Raw genomic sequence first — 25,833 nt, 5'->3', positions numbered from 1 at the left:
TAGAGGGTCCCTCCCTCTTGTTCTAAGGTCTCACAGTCCAGGAAAGGATCACGCACAGGCAGGTGAAATGGCAGCCCTGTGATGGGCTGCCTGTGGGACAGCAGGAGCACTGGTCCCCAGGGAGGTCGAGGTTCACAAGGCCAGGGCGGCCCTCACTCAGCCGGGGTCCACTTCTTCCCCGGGCAGGTGCCTCCCACACAAAGCCTCCCAGCACAGCCGAGACGAATAAAAACACTTTAATCAAACGGAAACGGCTTTGCGGCATGTCTGTGGAAGCCGAGATCAAGAGCTAGGAGCCCTGGCTGAGCGGGGCTGGGCCTCTGCACGCGGGCGGGTGCGGGCAGGAGCGCCTAGTATTTGAGCAGCCAGCGTGGCTTGTGCTGGCTCAGCGACGTGAAGTAGGACCACCACCACGGCTTGCTCCCGCCGGCTGTGGGCTGTCTCCGGGCCCCAAGGGGCTCCTGGCCGGGATCCTCAGGCTCCCTGTGTGGGCCGGCACCTCCCGCTGGGCCTCGGAGCCCGGGGCTGCTTCTCCGGGGCCCGAGAAGGGATGTCTTGGGTCCGGTCCCCAAAGGCTGGAGGATGAAGTCCACGCGGCCGGCCTTCTTCAACCGGGCGGGAATGGTGACTTTCTTGATGACCTTGGAGTAGCCGGGGGCTTGAGCAATGACGATGTGGGACCCTGGGGGCAGCAGTCTCCAGTAGTCGCCATCTGGGGCTGTGGACAAATAGAATAAAAATGATTCTCAGACCCGGGCTCAGACTCAGCCTTGAGACGATGGGTAACGGTGTCAGAGCGGGTGCCAGCTTGGAGGGCAGACGGACCACAAATTTCCACTTGCCTCTGCACTGGCCTGTGACATCCTTCCCACCTCCTCCCCCCATCAAACTCCTCTTCATCCCTGAAAGCCCTGCCGAGGCCCCATCTCCTCTCTGAAGCCTTCACAGACCATCCCCTCCCCACACCCAGCCCACAGTTAGCAACCCCTCCCTCCTCCGGACCACGTCTCCACCGGGTAACTCAGGTCACAACATGCCATAGTTTTCTATTTGGCCTGAGGGCACCCAGAGCCCACACAGGGCTGGACACACCAGCCTATCGGTGGGATAGAAACTCTGGGAAACGAACAAACAGGCTTGTGACTGGAGGTGGCTCCATCCCACCATCCTACAGAAGGTGGGGCTTCCTGGACAGTTACTTCTTAAGGGGCACAGAATATGCGTCGACTGTCTCGGGCCCCAGGACCTGACCTTGCTCTGCCCTGTGCCCGAAGCTGCAGGAGCCACGGCCTAAGGCAGATGGACGTCGACCCCAGGTCCCTCTCCCCCATCGACCAGGCGGCCGAGGACCCACGGAGCCACCTCTCAGAGCGCGGGGCGCGCCGTGAGCTCTCGCAGGAGCCCGCCACCGCGACGCAGGCCCAGGATGGCGCTCACCTGTGGTGATGTCGTGGCGGATGCCCTTGACTACGATGCGGGCATTTTTGATCGGCTTGCCAAATTTGTCCATCACCACACCCTTGATGCCCCGGTGCACCTGAAGAGACCAAGGATGAGGGCGCGGACATGGGGCGTGCTCTCCAGAGAGTGGGATGGCCGCCCCCGCCAGTCCCGCCCATCTCCACTGGGAGCCCGGGGGCTCTGGGACACCGCCCTGCTGAGCCCAGCTCTGCACCATGCCTTGATGTCTCAGGTAAGTCACTCCCCTCTCTGGGCCTCGGTTTCCTCATCTGTGAAATGAGGGTGACCGGCCAGGCCACCTCTGGGGTCCCTCTGGCCATCAACCTCCCCTGGGTCTGTGACTGACCCACAGCCCTGCTCGAGGGTCTGGCTGACGACGTCTCCTAGGCTGTGAGTGCTGAGCCCGGAAACCCTTTACGCTTACCTCCCAGCACGCCGAGCCCCCTCCCTCCATGACCGTAGCCCATGCCAGACGGGCTCTCCCTGAGCCAAGGTCCCGAGGGCAGCGTGGGGCACCAGGAGGACATAGCCTCGAGCGTTTGGTCCCTGGTGCCAGTCCCGGGCAGGCCACCAACCTGCTCTCTGACCTGGGCCAGCTACCTGCACCTCAGCACTGTCACGCCGTCAGGAAGCCAGGGCAGAGGGCCTGCCGTGGGCGTCGCTGAAGGGTAAAAACTGACACACGCAAGGCGCAGTGACAGGTTCGGGGGAGGACTGGCCCCAGCACCCCACGGACAGGTGCTGAGCCCAGCCCGGCTTCCGAGCAGGCACCCCGAAGTCCCAGCGCTCAGACTCGGCAACTGCACTTCCTGCAAGGAAAGCAGCTCCTGGAGCTGCCTGGTCCTGCTCTCGCTTCTCCTAAAACGATTGACAGCCAACAAGCCAGAGCACCCTGCTCTGTCCCGATCCACAGGTACCATCAAACAAGGCCGGGATGACTGGGTGGGAGGGGAAACAGGTCAGTGAGGTTGTTCCCTGCCCGAGGCTGCCCCCCACAGCTCCAGTGCCGCCCCAGGCCTCTGAGCCTCCGTCCTGCCCCTTCCTGTGCTCAGAACACCTAGCCAGCTCTCTCACCTGGCCAATGCCTCTCCCCCTTCCAGACACAGCTCACACTCCTCTTCCTCCAGGAAGCCCTCTTTGATGACCGGCCACATCAGGGGCCTCCCCTAGGGTCCCACAGTCCTGACCTCACTGTGATGTCCCCCCAACTTGATAGCAGAGGCCAGACACATAGTAGGGCTTCATTTAGTGTCAGCTGGCACCAGCTAGACCTTGTTCTGCCCTCGCTCTGGGGCTGAGGAGTCGTCTTCATGCAGAACCAGGGACGTGGAGCTTTCCCGCATCCCCTCCCCTCCCGACCGGGGAGATGCAGACACCCACCCAAGGCCTGGTCAGGATCGCTGTGGAAAGGCCTCAATGGGTCACGACAGACCCGATCCTTATCAGAAGGCTGGGCTCGGCTTTCCGGGGGGTCGTCCTCGGGGGCCGGCCATGCGCGGCCGCGTGCTGCCCGGCCTTCCGCAGTACCACACTCGCTATTAAATCTTTCCATCCCGAGACTTCACATGCAATATCCACGGAGCGATCCCAGCTCCACTTACGGCTCCTTAAAACTCATTTTCACCAGACAGCCGTAAAACGAAATGAGCAGGAGGCCTGGCCGGGAGCCATTAGTGGAGGATGGCCCGCCCGTGCGCCGAGAGGTCACCAGCCCGGCCGTAAACAAGAAAGTCGCACAAGGCTCACGAGGCTGGCTACGATCCTGTTGCTGCTGCAGCGGCGGGGCCAGGAGGCTCCACTTGGCTCTTGCCAGGAGGAAGCTTCCCGATCTTTCTAGAAAGGAGGGGGCTCACGGACAGAACTGAGGTCTAGGGGCAGCCAGACCTGATTTCGAGCTCTGAGCAGTCGCTGGGTGACACTGGACAGGCCCTGTCATGCTCTGACCTCTGCCTCCTCCTCTGGCTGACTCATGGCCACCGAGAGCCGAGAATGGGAACCTGCGGAGGGCCCAAGCGACCCCAGACCAGCGCTTTCCTCCCCAGCACCCAGGGCCTCCAGGGCAGCCTGTCTACCACCCACGACTGGTGTCAGGATTCGATGCCATGTGCAGGGGTACCAGCTGTAAAGTGCTGTGCACTTACAACCCCCTCGCTGTCTCCTTTGGAGGATCCTGTTTCTCTCTTAGGGCCTGCTTTTCCCCGGGATGTTGAGCCAATGGTCAATTTGAGCAATTCTTGAAAACGCTCAGAAATAAACAGCACAGGCTTATCTAAAACCACTGCTTCGTTTCGACTCTGTGCTCCTTTCACGCGTGGCACCTCACTCAGAGCCCCACGGCATCCCTCGGCGGTGAGCCACGCTGAGGAGCCCGCGTGCGGGGCGGGGCTGGGAGAGGCGGCGGGACTTGGGCGTGGGCCACTAGGCCCCCAGGACACGCGGCTCTCTGGGTCCAGTGAGGGGTTACTTTAGACACATTCTCCACGCCTGTACTCACCACCCACCACCTGTTTCTGGATGACCCCAGCCCCATAATGGCAGGTCCCCCCAGCCTGGGCCCTTCCTCCAAGTCTGGGGGCACACATGCCCAAGGCCCTGCCTGGAGCACACGGACACCTGCTGCCCAGAGCCGTCACCTCCGGGCCTTGCTCCTGCCCAGTGCCACCCCATTCCCATGGCGACGGTCCTCACTTCAGCCACGAGGACCCTCACATGCCACCCCTTCTGCCTGAGCTCTCCCTGTCCCATCACCTGATTCCTCCTACTCCTTCAAGACACAGCCCAGGTGCTGCCTCCTCCAGGAAGCCCCTGAGGCTTGGTCAGGTGCCTCCCAGGCTGCCCTGGTTCCTGCATCCCTTGGCTCAGTTGTGCCCCTTTAGGCCACGAGACCCTTGCTATACTGGGCATGCTCACATATGCCCCCTGCTGTCCACAGCACCCCCAGGGCCGGCCCGTGGGAGGAGAGGTGGCCAGTGAGTCTTCAAATGGATGGGTAACTAACGACAAGTGAAGTGTAACGGCATGGATGCGTGGGCGCTGAGCCCACTACACAGTGTGCTGGACCAGGAGGTTAAGGGGGCTCCTCGGGGACCTGACTCTGTCCTCCAACCGCCAGGCCCCAGCTGGGCCCGAGCGAGGCCGCCCGGAGCTCACCATCTCCACGAAGTTGAGGAGAGGCTCCTTGTTGTGCTGCCAGATGGTGTAGAGGGCCTCCTCGGGTGGGAACTTCACGCAGCCCAGCTCCACCGTGATCTCAAAGCAGTTGCTGTGCAGGTAGTTGAAGTCCGACATGCCTGAAGCACAGGGCCAGAGTCCACACCAGCCCCTCCGCGGCCGGGCGGCCGGGCAGCGGGGAGGCAGGGCTGGCACTGTCCCTACTCCACAGACGAGCAGACTGAGGCCCGGGCAGGGCAGGGGCCGAGCTGCACTCTCAACCCCGGCGGCTCCCCAAGCCCGAGGGCTCACCCACCCACCCACACGGCCCCTCGGTGGGCGAGGAAGGAGCGGATTTCCAGTCAAGGAGCCAGCAGCACGCGGCAGCCACATGTGCCCCAGGCGTCCGAGCTGCTGGCCCTCCCTGGCCTGGATCCCCAGGGCCAATACTGTGCATTTACTGGGACAGTACCGACAACAGCCTAAGGAGGAAGGTCCTGTGACCTCCATCTCCAGGGAGAACACAGCCTCCAAGGCTGGACGAGCGGCCGATTAGCGGCCAAGAGAGGCTTGGCAGCAAGCTGGGCTGACCGCTGCCCCCTCTTCTGCCCTCTGTCCTCTGCCCCATCTGTTTTTGGAGTTTCTTGTCCAGCAGAAGCCACAACCATCCTCCAGGGCAGGGCTCAGGCACTGAGGGGACAGCCCTGTGTTGGGAATTGCTGGGGCGCCTGCCCTTCGGAAGTCAGGGCCTCCTCCAGGCCGTGGCACCCACTGCCCAGCAGCCAGTTACTGACTCAACATCCACAGTCCCCAGGGCAGCCACATTCCCCTCCCATCTGGCCCTTCTGGCCCTGACCACTGGCCTCATGCTTTCCTGGGTCCGTGTCCCTGTGGGAGGGGAACCCAGCTGGCGCCTGGCTGCCGGCCTCTCCCAGGCTGAGCCCCAGCCTGAGGATCCTTTGCAGACCCTCATAACAGGGTCGTAACAGGGAGTGGAAGCCATCCCCCCTTGGGAGCCAGGGAACCCACGTGCCTGGGTTCTGGGAGGCAGAAGCTGCCGTGATCCCTGGAAAGGACCACGTGCGGTCGTGGGCAGCACCGAAAGTGCCGGGCAGGGGCGAGGACTGGCCTCAGAACCGAAGGGGCCGCCCTCTCTGCCCATGCAGGAGCGGGGGCGGACAGGCTTGCAGTGCGAGCCCAGCCCTGCCATCCCCAGTGTGGACCTCAGCAGGCCCGTCTCTCGTCTGAGCCCAACCGCCTCGTCTGCCAAAGGACGCAAATAACAAGTGTGCTGGTGTGGACGGGGGCAGGCAGAGCGTAGACGAGTGCAGGCCCAGCCCAGTGGGCACCCCTCATGCACAGGGTGCCATGTGCACCTGTGCTGCTCTGTGCGGCATCTGCACCTAACGCAGCTTTAGCCAACAAAATGCAGGACATGCAGTTAAGACGAATGTAGAGGAACAACAAATGGAGTTTCAGTATAAGTATATCCCATGCAACATCTGGGACATACTTATCCAGCACTAAGGAACTCTTCATTACATCCCTGATAGTCAAAACTCAACTGGGGGTCCTGTACTCCATCCGGCAACCCTACTTAACCCCCAAATGGCCAAAAAGAATTGGTCACAGGTGGAATTATGAGATGCAGGCGTTCATTAAATAAGTCACAGAAATGGCAAGGTCTCCCAGGACAGTCACACACTGAGCTTCATCATGACAGCAACTAGGACTAAAGCCAGCCCACGCCCGAATTTCCCGTCCCCCGAGCAGAAGGATCCCCACCACTGGGGGAGGGGGGACGTGATGTGTCTCTGCTACTCTCCCACAGTCCAGAATCCAGTTGCCAGAAAAAGCTGCTGGAGGAGGCGCCAAGCCCGGCTCCCCCCCCAGCACCCCGCCCATCTTCCCTCCCACCCCCAGCCTGCCCAGGGCCGCACCTCCCGTGAAGCTGTACCAGTCGGCCCCGTTGATGATGCTGCCCCTCTTCAGGAAGTTGCCCCCACACCTGTTCTCCGACCTGTCCATCATCATCGGGTGCACGTCAGCGTAGGCTCTGGCCAGCAACTTGAACATCTGTGGAGGAGACGGAGAGAGGTTTCCCAGAAGCAAGACCAGAAGGCAGGGCCCTCAGAGCTGGGGCGATGGGTGAGAAGAGGCATCCTGTCGGAGGGGCCTGCAGCACGGGTAGGAGAGCGGAATCGTGTCCACACAGAGGGCAGAGCATGTGCAAAGGCCCCGAGGTGGGGCAGCCAGAGCTCAGGGCACCCGTCATGGGCACATGGGTGCACCGTGGAACCCCTGCACACCCGGCTGGGGAGTGTGGGCTTTCTCTCAAGGAGGCTGCGCACTGCAGTGATGTTGGCAGGGCGCATGGAAGGTGGCTTTGCAATTTAAAAGCACTTCCTGCCACTGTGCAGACAACAGGCCTCGGGGAGAGGCGGGAGGCTGGGGTGGGCCTTGTGGTCGCTGACTTCATCTCCCCAGCAGGTCTCCCGTATGATCATCGTCACTCTGTTTTCCCCAGGGACAACCAGCACCTGCGGGAGCCCTCCTGCCTGCTGCCATAGCCACTGGGTGCGGCTGCCATTGTGGTTGGCAGAGGGACATGGGACACAGTGCACGGGGCTCCTGGGGTGGTGTAGCCCCCCTGCCCCACTGGTCTCCCCTAGCCTGGGGCTCCCCCCATCTCACACCCCGCCCCACCCCGGGCCCACAGATCTCCTCTCAGGCAGGTCCCAGGCCTCTGTGTGTGCCAGAGCCGGACATGGGGTCTGACCCAGTCAGCATGGAGGCTCCCAAGCGGGCCTCAGGTGGAGGAGAGGCCCCCGGCCCTGGGAGAAGTCTGTCCCAGGGTGAGGACCCCTCTGTAAGAAAGGGGGAGAGTGGGCAGGCAGGGTGAGTAATGGGGAGCTGCCCCAGGCCAGAGCGAGTGTCTCTCCTGGCAGGAGTCACGGTGACTCAAAGCCCAGGACCCAGGGTTTGGAGAAGGGTGAGTCCAATTTCTCAGGGGGAAGGCTGTGCAGCTTCAATTTGGTCCCATAGACATAAATGAACCACCCAAATTACAACCCCATGCGTGTCCATCAGTCACCAGGTCAGCAGGTGAGGGACTGCCATCCTGCCAGCGGCCCCTGCCACCCGGGGGCCGTGGTGAGCATCAACCATCTTCAGCCAGGAGTCCAGGGGCCAAAGAAAGGGGCCCTTGTGCCTGCAGATGCTGACGGGGTTGTTTCTAGAACTCAGCCCACCCGGGTTCCCACCACCCTGGCCCTTCACCACCCGTCTGCAGAGCGGGACCTGGGCTGGGGGAGAGGTTGGACCAGACTCTCTCCCAGTCTGCTCCCCTCCCATGCCCCCTGCCTGTCTCTCTCCTTCTGCCCTAGGGCCTCCCTCCTGTCACCAATCAGTCAGTCCCTCTGCTGACTGCCCACCCACGGGAGAGCAAAGAAAGTCACCATCAGTCCCAAAACCCAGGTAGCCCGAGCCGCAGGTCCAGCTGGGATCAGCCCTGACCCGGGGGGTGGGCACAGGACAAGGACGTCAGGAGGAGCTCCGGCCCAGAGGCCAGGCGAAGGTGGGCGAGAGAAAGACAGAGACAACAATAAACGAAACAAGGTGGGGTGTAGCGGGCTGCCAGGAGGAGCAGACGTGGACTGGCACGGGCCCCAGAACACAGGCCAGAGCCCACGGAGGAGGAGCAGCCCACCCAGCTCCTGCTGCCTGTGACCCTGGATGAACCCAGCCGGTTCCCACCGGGGGTGTGGGCCGGGCCACAGAGGGTGGTGGGCAAGACGAGCCTGAGCTGAGCTCGGGAGCAGGATCTGGCAGGAGGTGCAAGTATCGGGGGACAGCCGGGGTGAGGCCAGCGGCCCTGGCCTTGAGGGTCTTGAACGCTTCCCTGAGGGGCTGGCCCTCATCCACAGGGCACCATGGAAGTTTGGGGGTGACGTGGGACACCCTGACCAGCCCCTCCTCACGCTCCGCTGCCCCTTAGTGCCTCTCCTGGGACCCTGGTTTCCGCAGAGACCACCACTGGCTACAGGCCCGAAGGATTATCGACCAATGATTGATGGCTGGTGGGGAAGACTCTCATTTTTCTGACTCTGGTGGGACTCGTTGAGGTGAACTTCCCCCCTGGGGACATCTTCACGAATCGGCCTCTGAGATTCAGAGATGCTAAGCCTGGCGCCCACCTTGACCAGTTGTTGGCCCTGCATTCTGAACAGCACAGGGAACCAGTGCCAAGCTCATGGCAGAGACCACTCAGCCACCTTTGGGGGGCACTTGCTGAGCTCTGAGCACAGAACCTGGCATTCTTGCAGGCTCTAGGCATGCGCTGGTTGCAGGAGTCAATGAATGAGTGAATGGGTGAGTGAGTGAGTTAGTGAATGAATGAGTGAGGGAATGAATGAGTGAGGGAATGAATGAATGGTTGAATGAGTGAGTGAGTGAATGAATGAGTGAGTGGCTGAGTGCAGGAACAAAGGCCCAGTGGAGCCGGTGCTGCCCCCAGCTCCTGAGGAGGCCCTGCTGAGCGGGTTTCCTGCTCTGCTGGGCTCCCGCTGCCCACCCAGGCCCTTCCGGGGTCTGTGGGAAATCATCGCAATCTTTAGGCTCTGCTGCGGCAGCCGCCACTGTGGGGAAGCCCTCCTTACATCCTGGGCCAGGCTACGGGTTCACCCTTACACACGCATGCACATACACACATGCACACAACATGCCCACACATACACATGTGCACACACACACCCTGTGCGCCCCCGGCCTCCTGGGCAGCCCTCCACCCTGGCCCTGGCCGTGCCTCTTGTCCTTGCCCACTTCTGGCTCTGTCTCCCGCCCTAGACTAGGACCCTCAGTGCAGGGCCCAGTCCTGCTCCCTCCGGTGGCCCTGGGACCGGCCACACAAAGGGAGGGGGCCAGGTGAGGCCGAGCTGACCTCTGAGTGGCCGGGGAGGAGAACAAGCCGTGTGTGAGCTGGGCTCTGGGCACTCAACCGTCAGGACTAGCCCTTCCCTCCCCGCCCTGCCCCTGAATACCAGGTGGAGAGTTCGAGCAGGTGGCAGAAGGCAGGCCTGGCTCTCCGCCCTGGGTCTGGTCCTCCAGGAGGCCTGCTGAGTGACCACGCGGAGAGCTCAGACCTTTCCAAGGCCCCTAGGCCGGTCAAGGCAAGAGCTTCTAGCTCTGTCGTCCCAGGAGGGGACGGGGCTGGCCTGGACGGGGATGGTCACCAGGGGCAGTTTCTGGCAGTTAAGCTGCAGGGCTCTTGGCCCATCAGAGGTCACCCCCTCCCTCGCCTCAGGTTTTCATCCATAAAATGGGAAGGGGTAAATCCACACCTGTCCCAGAAGATCAGCCTGCATGAGGGCCAGTACAGGCTCGGGAAGCGGCGCAGTCAGGGCTGGGGGCTGGGGGCAGCAAGTCGGCTTAAGAGAAGAGTGGGGTTGGAGACGGTCTGCCTCCATCACACGTCTCATGCCCTGCTGCTGTGCCCAGTGAGGGAAACTGAGGCCCAGAGAGGGGAAGGGCCTCCTCAGGGCCCAAGCGAACTCCAGGGCCAGAATCCCTACTCCAGTCCCACTGCAGCCTGGCTCCCTCCCTCAGAGCCCACCCTGAAACCCGCCAGGCCCCCAGGAAGGAGGGAGGCAGAGAGAGCAGGGGGGTGTCATGCACGCTGCAGCACTGCCCTCTGCCGGCATCGCCAGAAACCTGCCCTCCTTTGGACAGAAAACACCAGGGCGACCCGCCAGATAGGGCCACAGTCACAGCCCAGGAGCTCCGACACTGATGGAAGAGGGGGCAGGGCCGCTTCCAGCCAGCCAGAAGGCTTCCCGGAGGAGGGGGTTTGGAGCTGGGCCTGCAAGGCTTCCAACGGCTCAGCAACTCTGGACGTCACTGAGCTCAGAACAGGAGCGACACCGGGCCAGCCCCAAGGGCGCCACCCACACAGCCTCCTCCCTGCATCCATGGGACACCCTCCCCGCCACCGCGCCCCCTCGCACCTTCTCATCGGGCGTGGGAGAAAACATCTTCTCCTCCTGGGGGTGTTTGGAGAAGTCGAAGGGGTAGGACACCACCAGGTCGCCCCCGTGGAGGCTGGCTGAGAGCACAAAGGGCGTGGTCCGCATCCACTTCATTATCGCCTTCGTCTCAGGGGCCACCTGCCCGGAACACAGGACAGAGGAGGCCATTCGCAGGACCGGCCACGCCCACAGGCTTCCACAGCCTTCTCCAGGCCCTCCACGCCCACCCCCCCAGGGCCCTGGCCCAGCACTGGCCCGGCCCTCAGGATTCCACTCAGGCTCCACCAGTCTCTTGCACATGCCAGTCCTCCTGCCTGGAACTTCCTTTCCTGCCTCATGGGGACATCACCCCCTCCAGGCAGCCTTCCTGGGCAGCTGTCACTGAGCAACTGCCAGGCTTTGGGGGCTTCTGTGTTCCCTGAATCCCAACAACCCAGTGAGGAGCTATCCCCACCTTACAGGCAGGAAACTGAGGCTCAGAGCGCCAAGCCTGTTAGCCACCAGGCTTTCCCGCCCTGGGGGGGGCCACACCTGAGGGTCCCAGAATAACCAGAGACCCCTCAGATGCACAACCGTGGGAGGAGCCAGGCCTCCATGGGGTGGGCACGGACAGCAGCAGCTCCTACCTTACCCCACCAGTAGTGCTGTGGGATGGCTATGTGGTCGCTGCGCGCATTGCGGGACGAGGCCAGGCGGTAGTACTCGGACGTCAGGTCGGGGAAATTGCGGTTCAGGTCCAGGTTCTGTGCGTTCTGCCTCCCACTCGTCCACCCGTTGTAGCCGGCACCCTGAAAACACAGGCCAGCCCCGGTCAGCACACCCCACCCCAATCCTCCTGGAGGGGGGCTGCCGGGCCGGGCTGACTATCAGGGGCTGGAGGCCAAGCTCTTGCTGACTTTACTGACGACCTGGGGCACCCTGGAAAAGTTGCCCTTGATGGCCTCTCCCATCTCTCTGGCCCCTCCCACCTGGACTCTCTGATGAACCTCCAACCTCAGGGCCTCACACCGGCTGTTCCCCCTGCCTGAGGACCCCCAACAGTCATGCACTGCTCACATCCACCTCCCGCAGAGCTCCCCGAGCTCTGGCTGGCACATAGGCACACTCTCTTTTCTCCCTCTCTCATCACCTTCCTCTATAGGGTGCGACGCCTTCTCAACACACCTTAGAATTATCGACATCAGCCCCCACCCCCAAGGAGGACCTCGCCGACGCTGATGCCTGCTGAATCCTCGTCACCCAAGCGCTGGGCCCACGCAGACCCACAGTTACTGCTAGTGAATGAACGTGAACGGATGGGTGGGGCAGCGGCCATGGGGGCCAGCGGGGCCCTCACCTCGGCGGCGGCCACCTCGTAGCCGTCGGGGTTCATGGAGGGCAGCAGGTGGAGGCGGGTGGTGTTGAGCAGGCGCTGGATGCGGGGGTTGCCCAGCAGGTACTCGGAGCACAGGTACTGGGCCAGGTAGATGAGCATCTCCCGTCCTGCCACCTCATTGCCGTGGATGTTGCCAATGAGCTTCACCTCGGGCTCCACTGGGGGAGACACAGTGACCTGGGAGGTTGTCTCACAGCCCCCAGGTCCCCAGAGCCTTGAGGGTCCCCAAGGCGAGAGCAGCTGGAGGTTCTGGGACTTTATTCAGCCTTGTTTGGGCCCAAGTATCTCTGTGGCTAAGGAGGCGTCATTGAGGTCATCACTTGGTTGAGCTCATTTCTTACATTTACCCATAATCATTAGCAGACTGAATCAAGGATATTCATTAACAACATGTGGTATCGTCGGTCTGTGTGAATTTCATTGATAGCCACTCTTCACGTTTGTATAATAAGTTAAGTCGTACACCGGTCCTTAGATAGGAAGGCAGCTGGCCCTTGAATGAATGAATGAAAAGATGGATGGAAGGAAGGGAGGACTGATGACAGATGAAAGGATGGATGGCTGGATGAGTGGATGATGAATATTTTGATGAGTGGATGGGTAGATGGATGGGTATGTGGGTGGGTGGGTGGATGGATGGATGAATGGGTGGATGGATGGGTGGGTGGATGGACGGATGGATGGATGGATGGGTGGATGGGTGGATGGATGGATTGTGGGAAGAGGAGTGGATCAGGAGCCTGGCCGCTTTACTAGCTCTGTGACTTTGGGCAAGTCATCTCTCCTCTCTGAGCCTCACATTGCTCATCTGGAAAACGGTGTCTCCCTCCCTGGCTGTGCATGGTCCAAGGACTTGCAGCTGTGGGAGTGAATGCTCATGTCCCTCCCACATTCCGAGGGTGTAAATGACCCAGTGCTTTCCACAATGGTCACCTCCCTTGTCTCTCTGCACAGGTGACACCCCTCACCCACAGATTGCAAAGCTGCAGACCAATGCGAAACCGAGAGAGCCCGTGCCTTCAACCCAGAGAATGCCACAAGCTGGAGGGGTGGAAGGCAGAGCGGGCCTTAGAGGCTGGGGGGTGCTGGATGACCTCTGACCCTTGACAAGAGATGGGGCTTTGAGCTCATGATGTCCACGGTGCCCAAACCCAAGGCGAAAACTGAGCTGAGTGTGGCCAGCCCAGCAAAGGTGCCGGAGCCACTTAAACAGGACGAGGTATATTTTTCGGTAATTTATAAGGACCGAGAGTCCAATGGGGACCGCTTCTAGACTGATCCCCTCTGACTCACATGGTCATAGAGACAGAGGAGCTGAGAAGGACCAGGACCCTCACTCATCGACTCCCCAGCAGAGGCCAGCACGGGGTCCCTGCACCCAGACGCTCTCAGCACCCTGGAGGGGGTTCATGGTCACATTCACCTCACCACACAGGAGACAGGCTGCCAGCCAGGGGTCTGAGTCTTTGCTAGAACATCCCGGATTCTCGGGCCAGACCCTGAGCCCCGGCCGCAGGGCCCACTGCCTTCCCCTCGGCTGCCCCTGAAATTCAGTTTCGCCATAACCTTTTCAGCCCCGGGCTCCCGGCCCAAGCGGCCCCCTCGCAGTTACAGTGGCCAGTGAACTCTGACTGCACAGAAGTCTGACTCCCCACCCTGGGCAAGGACACAGCTCTGGAGGGCTGATAACCTCCCGCATTTCCCACGCAGCTCTCATCTCAAAACAGGGCCACCGAGCCTGATTCGAGTTGAAAGGGACATGGGTTTTTTACATGGAAAAGGTGCTTGAGTCACATGATTCTGCGACACTGTGTTCACTGTGCAGCTTAAAGCGGGAACGTGAAGCGGCCGGGCCGCGAGCACGTACCTGCCGGGGGGCCAGGGGGCCAGGGCTGGGTTGCAGAAACAACAAAAGGCACAGAGCACAGTTACATCTTGCTACAGATGCATGAGGACCGATGTGCCCGCAGCCGGAGCAGACCCTCCTCGCGTCCCCTGACTCACTCTGCAGGCCACATCCCCGGGCTGGGCCCCGCCCTCCCGCCTCCCTTAGACCCCCAGGGACATCACTGTTACAGTGGTTCCACACGCCCTGTGGGGTGTGGCCATGCACCCCACCGCATCAAGCAGAGCCCTGCCCCGCTGCCGCCTGCACCCCATCCCTGAAACACTGCGGGCTCTGATGAAGATCCTGCACCCCAGCCTGTGCACCCCAAGGCCAAGCAGAAACCCCCAGCCCTCTCACTGGGCGCCCGACAGCGACAGGGGCTTACTCAGCTCGTGCTGGCCAGGGCGGCCCGAGAACTCGATGACCAGCAGCTCCTTGCCTTCGAAGCTGCGCCCGATGCTGTAGGTTTTGGCTATGTGGGCGCAGCGGGCAGCCGTGCGCCTCAGCACACGCACCATCTGGGCGTAGGAGTGGTGGCTGAAGCGGATGAAGGTGGGCGGCAGCCCCGAGGGGGGCACCTCCTCGGCATCCAGGCCTCCTGGGGGCAGAATGGGGCAGGGGGCCTGGTCAGTGTTCCACCTGCAGCTGCCCACCCACCGCTGGTGGTTCCGTGTGCCCCCGCCTGGCCCGCTACACCGGCCTGGGACCCTGAGCATTCCCACTGCCCTCACATCTACACCCCCCACTGCACCGCAGCAACTTGGGGGTCGGGACCTGCACGTCCCCCTCAGATGGCTCCCGGCCAATCTGTGTTTATGTGTTTAATTAAAAAGCCCTTTATAACACTAAACATCGACAGCTGATGCTAGCGCCCAACAGATGTGCATGCAACATAGCGCCTAACGTTACTATGAGTAAAAGTAACGCACAGTTACTTCGGAAACTTTATAAAATACAGAACAGTAGACCGCGAAGGAGATGTACCTACAGAATCCTCAACCCACGGAACAGCCCTGCGCGGCCCTTTATTCGGCATCATCACGGAAACAGCTGCCTCGCCTCTCAGTCAGGCGACAGCTCTGAAAGGCTCCTTACAGTCTACCACCCAGCTCGATGACTGCAAATGTTTGCTGTTATTACAACACAGCAGCGAGCCTGCCTGGGGGGGTGGGGGGTGGGGAGGAGGGAGGGGGAGGAGAGGGAGAGAAAGGCAGAGGGAGGAGGATGACGAAGGAGAAGGGGAGGGGGGGAGGGGGGGCAGGGAGTGGGGTGCGGGAAGCTTTTCCCTATACTTTTAAAAGTTTCCTTAGGAGAACTTGATGGGCTTCCAGGTCCCGGGAACGGCCATTTTTCAGGCAATCTGCAGGCCAGCGGGCTGTCCCATCCCTTTCAGTGGGGCACGAGCCCGAGGATGGCCCTGGTCACTCCGGGCCCAGCTCCCCCCACCGCCCCCCCACCACCAGGGCCTCTGCGCTGAGCCATGCAGGCCCCCGCAGGCTGGCAACAGTGAATGCTTTCCCCTAAGGGCCTCACTGGCCCTGTGGTTTTGTTTCTGCTCACGATGGTTTTTGAGGGGGAAGAAAGCAGATGGAAGTGGCAATTTGGTGCCGGAGTTGCCCAAAATAATCTCTCCTAAACCGACTGACGGGCTTTCCCAGGGCAGGCGGGCTGGGCCCAGAGAGGTCTGGCTCCCTTCCTCTGCTCATCTGTCTGCCCTCACCCGGCACCCTGGGTGCCCCCGCTCTGGGCCCCCGCACACACAGACAGCTCCTGCCTGCCTGCAAAGTGCTGCCCCGGCCCCGCGCATCCGCACAGGAGCCCGCGGGGCAGATGGAATTCCCCAGCCCCGATTCTGCTCAGGATTCGCCCTGAGCCTGGCACACAGCTAGCAAGAGGCAGAGCTGGAACCCAGGGCTCGCTGAGGCCAGCCCAGATGCGCCTGTGTCCTCCCCTGCCATCCTCGGTGGCCCAGCACAGAGCCATGGATGCAGCAGGCGCTCAAGAGCTGTTTGGTGAATGGACAGAGCCATCCATCCATCAGAGCTTGGCCAGCTCACACCAGCTCTGCCCTGCAGGAGCTGGCACAGACGCCCTGCTGCCATTTGCCTCCCCGGCCTCCGCTGGGCCATCTACAAAATGGGGTAATAACGGGTGTTCAGGGTCGCTGTGGGGCTTCAGTGAGATGGCACACGTGTGGCACCTGGCCCCAGATCACGTGACCCTCACCATCCCCTTCATGACGAGAGGATGTGGGGAGCTGGAAGTGGATGTTCTGCACTGTCCCGGCCCCAGACAGGGGCCACATGCGGCTGTTTACACTTAAGCTTAAATTCATTAAAGTCGAATAAAGTCAACTTGGGCCCTCAGTTGCACTAGCCACATTCCTAGACCTCAGTGGCCATGGGGGACTAGTGGCCACAGTCTGGGACAGCACAGAGCAGAGAGCTCTCTTCGCTGGGCTGCCACGGATGATGCTAGGGCCCTGGAGGGTTGGCGCTCACAAGGGCCTTTTCTTTTCTCTGGAAGGCCCAGCCTGGGGTGCACCAGGGCCTCGGGGGCAGAAAGCCAGGGAGAGGCAGGGGGTCCAGCCCCACGCAGGGCTTTCGCCACCCCTCCCCGCAGCACGGCAGCCAAGGGCCTCCAGAACCGCCTTGCACATCTCCACGTGAGTGGCTCACAGCCAGCAGGGCTGTGTCCCGCCCCCCCCCCCACCCCCGGCTGGTCCACATGAGAAACCACAGCACGTCTCTCTGCAGCCCCTCCCACTGCCCCCTGAGCCCGTGGGGCCTGAGGACCCCACTCTGAGGGGTCTGGTAGGCCTCTGCTGGGCGGCCTAATGGGGGACATGCCGTCCTCAGAGCAGATCGGGGCACAGCCAGTGCACCGCAGTTCTCTGGAGGGGACCAGCCGTGCTCTTACGGCTGTGCATCCCCAGCTGGGCACCTGCACTAGAGGCCTCCTGCATTCGGCTGAGGCCCCATCCCACTCTGACTCGGCTGTCCTGTTAGACCCCCGGGACCCCAGAGCCCCCTACCTCGCAGCGCCTCCAGGGGGTCGTAGCAGCCGTCCTCCTCGGACGTGAAGTAGTGGCCACAGTCGAGGAAGTAGGGCCAGGCCATGTCAATGGCGTCGAAGGCAGGCAGGCAGGCCTCCCGCAGCGCCTCACACACGCGCCGGCACGGCCTGTGCACCCGGCCGCCCTCGCAGCGCGGCGCCAGCACGGCGCAGCCCAGCAGCCGCAGGTCGGGGTTGCACTGGCCCTCGAGCAGGTGGTGCAGCACGCTCAGCAGGATGTACTCGGAGCTGGACTCCACCGCCTCCCGGGACCGGTGCTCCAGCAGCGTGGGGAAGGCTGTCCGGTTGTAGGCGGCGTCACTGCAGGTCCTGAGCTGCAGGTCCACGCACGTGGCTGGGGGCAGGCAGGGGTCACCAGGTCACTCCCCGCCACGATGGCCCATGTGGTTATCGTCAGACACTTCCTAAGGGCCTGCTCCGCCCAAGCAGACCCACCCAGGACCAGGGCCCAGAGGGGTGGGGCACCCACAGCCTGGCAGGGAGAGGACCCGCACAAGGGCTGCTTGGAGGAAACCAGGGCCTGTGGGAGGACCAGAGAAGGCTCCGAGTTCTGCCTGGGCTCAGCTGCTCACTAGTGAGTGAGCCGGGGCTGGCCGTTCTGGGCCTCAGCTTCCATATCTGCAAAATGGGCACAGGAGAGCCAGGCTTGCCGAGGGCTTACCACATTAGGGTGCACGGAAGAGGCCAGCGGAGGCTGGGTTTGGCAGAAGCAGGTGTGAACCCTCCCAAAGACACAGCCCCAAGAAAACAGGTCCCAAATATAGACCCAGCTGGGAGGCCGCGTGTCTCTGGGAAAGCGGCTGATTCCCATTTGGTTAACCTGAGCTCAGGGCCTCGAGAAGGCCAGGCGAAGACAGCTGCGGCTTGGCCAGGCAGGCCTCGGTTCTGCACCTCGCAAGATGTTTTAAGTACAGAGAGAGGGAGGCAGGGTCTTCGCTGTCACTGGGTGTTTTTACACATGATCATTATTGCTATCTTTCCAGCCCAGGAGCAGACATCCTGCCCGGTGTGGCTGGGCTCCCATGGTCCCATCCCCTGAGGCCCTCGTCTGCCACGTGGCCGGCCCTCCAGACCCTGCTGCTGTAGAGCTGTGTGCCTGCAGCCGCTGCCCGCGCACTCCCATCCCCGTCCCCTCTGTCCTCAGCTGGACCTTGCACAGGCAGCCTCTCACGGCACGAGTCACGAGATTCTGCTGCTTCTCCACGTGAAAGTTTAGAAAAGACAGGGTTCCTTCTGCTCAGCATTTCTCCACTCAAAGATTTTATATGTCACTGACTTTTGTACTCGGAAAATATTTTCCTGCTTAAAAAAAAAATCTAGTCCCTACCCTTAGAATATACCAGATGCCCACATCTGGCAGGAGAGACTTGAAGAAGTGTCTGCTTCTGAGCCTTTAGATACAGCAGACCCACAAAATCTTCAAAACCATCCTGTGAAACCCATGTTCCCCTCCTTGTTGATGAAGGACGACATCAGGGCCCAGAGAGGGAGGGGGCTCGCCCAGCCCACTCAGCAGGTGCCGCAGGGCGCTGAGAGCCAGGGACGGCACGGGATAGAGAGCGAGCGCACACTCCAGGGTCAGACTGCAGCCCGTCTGGAGCGCACCTCATGGGGCAGCGAGGGGAGGAATGGAAGGAACGTCTCCGTGGGAGCCCGGGGGCAGGGCCAGGGCTGGGAGCCCTTGCTGCACAGAGGGAAGGGCCTGGCTTTTCCGTTTTGTCTAACCTCTAGCTGTTTAAGAAGGGGTTTGCATTTGGTTGATGGGCCATGTTATCGATCCCACTTCGGAACCAGGCATTCAGCTCTCTAAAATGCTTCGATAGCACGGAGGGTCTGCATCACTCCCACAAAACAGAAGCGCGGGAGGTCCACGCACGTACCGCTGTCTGCAGCTGAGGGCCTGTGGCATCCGCCTGGGAAGAGAGAGGACAGTGCTGTTAGACGCAGACCCCTGCCGTCAGTCATCCTCTAAACTGTGTTCCACAGGTGCTGCTCTTTCCAACAGCAGCCCATCACTTACTGAGCGCTCGCGGGCACCCCGCCCCGGGCCTGCCCACCACAAGCTCTGTCTCATTTGGTCCTCCCAGCAACCCGCTGACGGCCATGTGACTGTCCTCCTCATCTCACGCGGGGGGAGGCCGGGGCTCAGGGAGGTCACAGGACCTGCCTAGGGAAAGGCAGCCAGAGAGTGGGTGGGTTCCACGGAATCTATCGGGTCCCAAAGGCTGGGACCGCCCCCCAGTGTGCTGGCAAACCTGCTGGCCAGGATGAAACGCCCTGCTCTGGAGAGCTGGCCGATGGCCGTGGTGTAAACACTTCCACCGTGGCCACTTTCAAGCTTCCAGCAGTTGAGCAACTAGTGCTCACAAAGTTCCTGAATATTTGACAAGCAGCCCTCGGAGCGTGTGCCAGGGGCTCTGCCCCACCACGGACTCTGAGCCCACGTTATTCCGAGTGCCCCCAGAGTCAGGCAGGCATGGTCCCCTGCCCTCCAGAACACTCTGCAGGCTGGTGCCCCGTTCCCTGAGTTGGGGACCCTCTTCCTGGAGAAGGGGACCAACCCACAAAACTCTCCATGCGAGTGTGGGTTTCCAGGGCCCTCCTCGAGGCCCAGGCACGTGGGCCCACAGTGCAACCCCTGGGAAAGCCAGTAAGGCACCCTCAAGCAATGCCACCCGTCCAGTCCCCACCAGAAGGAGGTCCGTGTGCTCTGTGAGCGCCAAGGGGAAGGAGTGGGTCTGAGAGATGGGAATCGGCGGCTCATTTAGAGCTCAGCTGGCCCTGCAGGAGTCCCAGGAGGGGAGGACAGGCTGGGTAGCAGGAACAGTGGGAAAGAAGAAAAGGGAGAGACGGGGAGGGCCCAGGAGGAAGGTTAGGACCCGAAGGAAGAGGTCAGAGTTCTATTCGGTAACCTCATCCGGAACCCAGGCCTGAGCCACGAGTCTGGGAGGATAGGAGCCATGCATGGGGATTCACCAGAAGACGTGGGGCCGCAAAAGCTTCCTGAGCACATGGCAGCCCCCAGGGGAAGAGACGCAGGAGGGGGCTCTGGTCCTGATGGGCTGGCCAGGCGGCTCCTCCCTCAGGAACCTCCAGACAGGGCAGCCGCAGGCCCTGGCGCCTGTGTGCCAGCTCCCACAGCTCTCGTGAGACAGAGACGTTCACAGCACCCTCTCCCCAGCGGATGCTCGAGCGACAACATGTTTCCACCCTCACGATGGGTGACAAAAGGAGACCCACAGAAACGCCTGGATGATGCGCAACTGGGTGTGTGCACACAGCCTGGGGAAGACGCCGGCTGCCCCCGGATCGCTCTCCCTCCTCGTCCAAACAGCATGGTAAGAGAACACTGTGTTCCCACGGGGACAGCAAGGGGCAGGCACGATGCCCAGGGCCGGAGCTAGACAGCCCTTGGTCCAGCCCGGCCCGTCACAGCAGAGAGCCCTGGAGTCGCTCTTTTCTGCCTCTGTTTCCCCATTCTACACGGGTTCGTTATAGTCACTCGGTGGGAAGGATGTGAAGGTTCTACGAGACAACCCACTTTTCCGTGACCAGCACAGGACCCTGCTCAGGCAGATGTCCCGCGAATAACAAGGTGTGTCCTACGGTCACTGTTTTATGACTCCCCGGAGACAACAAGCCCAGGATTCCAGGCATCCTAACCGGCTGGCACCCCTTGGGCAAAGCAACAAGTGGGAGAATCATTTCCCTAAAGTGTCTGTGTACGGGACAGCCGGCCCTGACACCACAGAGAGGGTGGCAGCGGGCCCGGCCCCGTGCCCTCTGATGCCCCACAGTGTGCGTGGAGACAGGCACAGGCTGGCAGTGAGCGAGCTCGAGGACAGCCAGCGGCCGCCCAAGCAGCATGTGCCACTGCCCCCTTCAGCAGGCGGGCGGGGGGCCTTCTGAGCACTTGACCCCACACCGTCGACGACTCCCAAGCCTTTATAGTCAGAAGTGCTCCCTGTCTTGTGTCCACCGCCCTCCGGGGAATGAGAGAGGAAAAAAGGAAAGAACGAGAACTGGCCTGGGACTCTGCTTGGAACACCGTGCTGTCATCTGCTTTGTGTCGTTAAAGACAACTGGCTAATGTCAAAGAGAACAGAGAAGAGGCTCAAATCCAAGCAGAGCCCGTGTGAGCATCCGTGTCCAACGGTCACCGTGTGGCGCTGGCTCACACTCGGAGCTCACACTCAGCCGACTCGCGATCACAGTCCTGTGAGCTTGGACCGAGGCAGACGCCGACAAAGACAGCCAGCTCAGGAGCCCGAGGCCTCATCAGGTGGACGGTGTCACCTAATGCGCCCGGCTCCCCTCTGTGTGCATGCACCACCCCCGCACCATGCTCTCAGCGTGCGCCTGCTGTGTGCACTGAGCTGAGTGGGGATTCTGAGGACTCGTCCAGACTCTCAGCAGAGAGGCAGTGAGCAGAGCTCCCCCTGACCCTGGAGTGAGAAACCAGGAGCAAGGCAGGTATCCCGCATCCACGCCCCCAAAGCCATCAGATGCCACACGAGTGCCTGGGTTTATGGGTTTGTGTGGATTTGACAAGCGGATGCCCCCTGGTCTCACGTGGCTTCGCCTCCTCATTTACGGATGAGAAGACTATTCTGCTCACTGTTGGTGGAGGAGCCGGCGAGGTACGAGGAGCAGCGGCTGGCCCAGCAAGGACTCAGCAAACAGGGGCTCCGGGTCGCACAGGGAGAAGGAGGGACGGCCACTGTGACCCCACCCCAGACCCCCATGCACCGTATGGTGGACCAGGGTGCGGCAACTGCTGACTGGGCCCCAACTGCTGCCAGAGTGGTCACCAGGAGCAAAACAGAGAGACAGGTGGACCCGCTTCCTGGGGCTCCATCACAAAGTGCCACCTCTCGGCACAACAGACACTGACTCTCCCACAGTTCTGAGGCTGGAAGACGGAAGTCAAGGTGCCAGTATCCGGGGAGGATCCCTCCTGCCTCTCCCAGCTTCCGGGCTCCCAGCAATCCTCGGCTGGGGCCACGTCACCCACTTTCTGCCTCTGTCACATCCTTCTGGTGTGTCTGTGTCCAAATTTCCGTCTTCTTCTAAGGACACCAGTCCCTGGATGCAGGGCCCACCCCGAGCCAGTACGACCTCATCTTAATCTCACTTTGTCTACAGAGGTCTTGTTTCCCAATCAAGTCACCGTCAGGGGCCAGGGGCTGGGACTTCAACACATCCTCTGGGGGACACAATTTAACCCATAACAACAGGCAAGTCCCAGAGTGTGTCTTCAGGGAGCTCAGGGGCCGGAGTGGGGGTAAGTCAAGAGAGGAAGCGGCTATTCCAGCCACACCAGCCAGTGTGGCAGCCACCTGCCACGTGTGGCTACTGAAAGGCAGCGAGTCCAAACTGACAAAGGCTGTAGGTGTGAAAGACTCAGCAAATTTCTGATGGAACTAAAAAAAGAATGTAAAATAGTTCATTCATAATTTTTAGGTTGATGACAAATACTAAAACAATAATTTGGAGATATTGAGTTAAATAAAATGTCTTATTAAAGTTAATCCCACCTGTTTCTTCTTACCTCCTTAGCATGGCTACTAGGAAATGTAAAATGGTCTGTGCGGCCGGCATCTCTGTCGGCCAGCGCTGGTCCCAGGCTGCTCTTTAGCGGGCCACTTGAGACCATTACACCTCTTGACCACGAGGTGTCAGCACATCTTCGACTGAGGGACGGAGACTGGCCTGTGGCTGGCGTCTTAAAGACCAGGATCTGTTGTTGCTCCTGGCCAGGGTCTCCTCTAATAGATGAGAAGCCTGATTGAGGCCAGAGAGGTCAGGCCGTCTGTTCAAGGTCACCCAGCAGAGTAGAGGACTCAGGATTTGAACCCAGACCCACCCGGCCCCTAGGAACGTGAAAGTCACGTGAGACCCCGGGTTCCCTATGAAGACCTGGAGTCCTCCGCCAGACAAGGGACAAGGCAGAGGGGACACAAGGGTCCGGCCTTGCTCTGAGTCTCTGGGACATGTAAGTTGGGGACATGGATATAGTCATTGGCTATAGCAGCCTGGACTCAAACTACCGGGCCTCGCCGACGCCAGTCTGTGGTCTGGAAAGGCACTCAGCTTCCACGGACCACACATGTGAGGAGGGAAGACGGGCCTGGAGGAAGGATTTACACTAGAAACAGTCACTGATGCCACACACAGAGACCCACCCTGCCCATCCCTCCAGGTGAGGAAGGCAGGGCGGCCCGCTTGCCCGAGTCCAGAGGAGGGGGCCGTGTCCTTGACAAGCCGCTGATCCCAGACGTTTCCCGGGGTCTCACCAAAGAAGATCCATCCATGACACTGTGCAAGTGCCACCTGCATCCTGCCTGCGCACCCACACACACGTGCACGCACACACACGAGTACACACGCGCACACACGCCCTGCCCGCCTGGGCCTTTCTGCAGAAAGGGGGAGTAGAGTGGGAGGGAGGGCCAGAGTGGGACAGAAAATCCAGGCTGAGAGAAGAAAAGGGGAAGACCAACGTGGGCACAGCTGAGAGGGGCATTTTGCTCCTGGCACATCCACTTGGTCAACGCCAGCAAGTTCTCAGGTGTCCACCAACCCTGGCACTGGAGAGATTCTGAATCTGGCACGCCCAGACCCCTGTGCCCAAGGGGACCCCCGCCCTCCAGGGGCACAGCTGTCTGCTTCTGCTGAGGACCCTGGGGACAATCTACTGGACGCACCACCTTTAAACAGGAAGGGAAACTGAGGCCCACTCCAGGACAGGAGGTGTGACCAGGACCGGAGCCCAGGACTCCAGGATCCTGGCCTTCTGACACCCTGACACCCCATACTTAAGTGAGATCACACAGGCAGGTGCACGCCCCCCAAGGTCCCTGGGTCCCCCTCACCCAGCCCCACCCCAGAGCCCTCCAGGAGCACCCACTCCCTACCCCAGGGCACCACTTCCTCTCCCAGGGGATGCACCCCCTCCCAGGCCCTCTGCGCCCACTTCCGGAGACATTGTCGTCCACACCACAGACCCAGTTGGGAGGGAGGGGTCAAGAGTGTGGCAGCCCAGAGACTACCCCCTGCCTGGAAGGACCGGGGACCTTGGACTGCCTGTCACCCTACAAAGTCCTGGCACCTGCTCCCTCCGATCCCACCTGCAGGGTGTCCCCACTAGGAAGGTGCCCCCGCCCACTGTGCCCTGACCCGAGAAGGACCCCTGGGCTTGACACAGTGTCCCTGCACTGCCCCCACGCTGACCAAGCGCTGCGCCCTGGGGTCCCAGCCTCCATGCGCTCAGAGAGCCCAGTGCCCCATCCTTGGCAGACCACGAGGTCCAAGGTCACAGGGCGCCCACTTGGGACCGTTCTCTCGGAGCCGTGGGTCACGCAGGGGAAAGTTCCCCGGTTCCCTCCCGGGCGCCGCGGTCCCCCCCAGGACGGGGGTCGGGCCTTACCGGCGGCGTCCCAGGCGGACTCGCACCCGGGCCGGGCGGCGGCGGCGGCCAGGACGGCGAGGAGCAGCAGCGGCGGCGGGGGCGGCATGGTGGGCGGCCGGCGCGGCGGGCGGGCGGGCGCAGTGATGTGGCACTCAGGCCGGGGCGCAGCCGCTCGGCGCCCGCCCCCCGCGAGCGCGGAGTCGGGTTACAGCGCAGCCCAGAAACTGCGCGGGGATGCGGGCGGGCGGGCCAGATCAGCGCGCAGCCCGCTTCCGCCGGCCCAGTGCCCCGCCCCAGGGCGCGCCCCCCTCCGTGCTCAGTTTCTCCACTCCCACTTGAGCCGACTGGAGAGGTGACCGCCAGATCGCCTGCTGATCCTGCCTAAAACTCCTGATTCCCGCACAGGGCTGGGCCGAGGAGGGGTCCCGGCTCCTGCGCTGACCCCGGCTGGCTGTGAGCCAGTCAAGTAATCCTGCTCTGGACCTCGGTCCCACGAGGGGAGTGAGGGAGCATCCCCACCTCCCTGCTCTGTCCCGGGATGTGGACGCACCAGAAGGCTCTGTGGGGAAGTCTCGGCCAGGGCAGGAGGCTCCTCCTGGCCTTGGGCAACTCCCGCCCTGAGCGGGGTCTCCATCTGCTCCCTGGAGAAGCCCCTGCCTGGTTTGCTCCCAGCAGGGCCCAGCAAGGAGCCTGGCACCAAGGGTCGTCAGTGAAATGTGGCAGGCCATTAAATAGACAGTATGTGGTCCAGGTGGTGACACAAAAGGTCACTGGGAGGGTCTCTCTTCCGTTTCCCCCTCCCCCACAGATGAGAGGGCAAAGGCAATGTGGAGGGATCCAGGAGAGCAGGGTGAAGACACCCCCACCTCCCCGGTAACCTGTCTGCACCTGGGGAGTGGGAGGGCCCCTTGCCCCTCGCCTCCCCTCCCCCAAGCCCGTGCCTGCATCACCTGGAGCCATTCGGGCAGGAGGCCCAAGGGACCTGGAAAGAAGGAGGCCCAGGATCCTCGGCCTCAAGGTGAGGGAAAGGTGGACCCCGGAGCGCTCAGCTCACTGTCTGCCCAGAGCCCCTCTCCTCCAAGGGTCAGGACAGCTTTGGGGGTCAGCCAATGCCACTGAAGCCCCCCTCCCTGGAGCTGGACAGGCACTGACTCTGCCATCCAGATGTGCACACATCTGCCTGACGGCCACTCCTCACAGCCGCCAGCTGCGGTCCAGCCAGTGCGTACATTGCTGTGCTGCTGCCCTGAGCCGGGGGGCAGCGCCAGCCGGACACCAGAGTCCACAGCCCAGCAGTGTCTCCTGGGCCGGGTCCCTCCCCTGCAGGCCGTTGGCCCATCTGTAGGAGCCTTGTGCCTTCCTGGGCTTCTTTGACCAGCTGTCCTGGGTGGCAGAGAGCCAGATGCCACTCAGCCCTAAGACTCTGGACAAGCTGCTTAACCCAGAGGCT

At 61.7% G+C, this 25,833-nt stretch overlaps 1 protein-coding gene across 1 annotated transcript; it reads right to left on the bottom strand.

Moving 5' to 3' along the window:
- Nucleotides 1-228: 228 nt before the first annotated feature.
- Nucleotides 229-24,568, bottom strand: CPZ (carboxypeptidase Z). The gene is made up of 11 exons (XM_046656649.1): nucleotides 24,402-24,568; nucleotides 18,853-18,885; nucleotides 16,932-17,306; nucleotides 14,283-14,495; nucleotides 11,971-12,167; nucleotides 11,261-11,422; nucleotides 10,614-10,772; nucleotides 6,552-6,687; nucleotides 4,612-4,751; nucleotides 1,438-1,537; nucleotides 229-718 (listed from the first exon to the last, which is right to left on the bottom strand). The coding sequence occupies exons 1-11, from the start codon at nucleotides 24,487-24,489 to the stop codon at nucleotides 351-353; spliced, it is 1,971 nt and encodes a 656-aa protein (XP_046512605.1). The 5' UTR covers nucleotides 24,490-24,568; the 3' UTR covers nucleotides 229-350.
- Nucleotides 24,569-25,833: the final 1,265 nt, after the last annotated feature.

The sequence above is a fragment of the Equus quagga genome, chromosome 3 (assembly GCF_021613505.1).
Source record: "Equus quagga isolate Etosha38 chromosome 3, UCLA_HA_Equagga_1.0, whole genome shotgun sequence".
NCBI classification, from domain to species: domain Eukaryota; kingdom Metazoa; phylum Chordata; class Mammalia; order Perissodactyla; family Equidae; genus Equus; species Equus quagga.
The sequence above is the reverse complement of the archived record's forward strand: the minus strand, read 5'-3'. Positions and strand labels throughout refer to the sequence as shown.

Excerpts from the sequence above, each read along its gene's own strand:
- CPZ (XM_046656649.1), bottom strand. The coding sequence starts at position 24,489 with ATGCCGCCCCCGCCGCCGCTGCTGCTCCTCGCCGTCCTGGCCGCCGCC. Across the intron at positions 17,307-18,852 it reads GCCCTCAGCTGCAGACAGCG|CCACGTGCGTGGACCTGCAG; the intron begins GTACGTGCGTGG and ends GCCTGCCCCCAG. Across the intron at positions 11,423-11,970 it reads ACGAGGTGGCCGCCGCCGAG|GGTGCCGGCTACAACGGGTG; the intron begins GTGAGGGCCCCG and ends CTGTGTTTTCAG.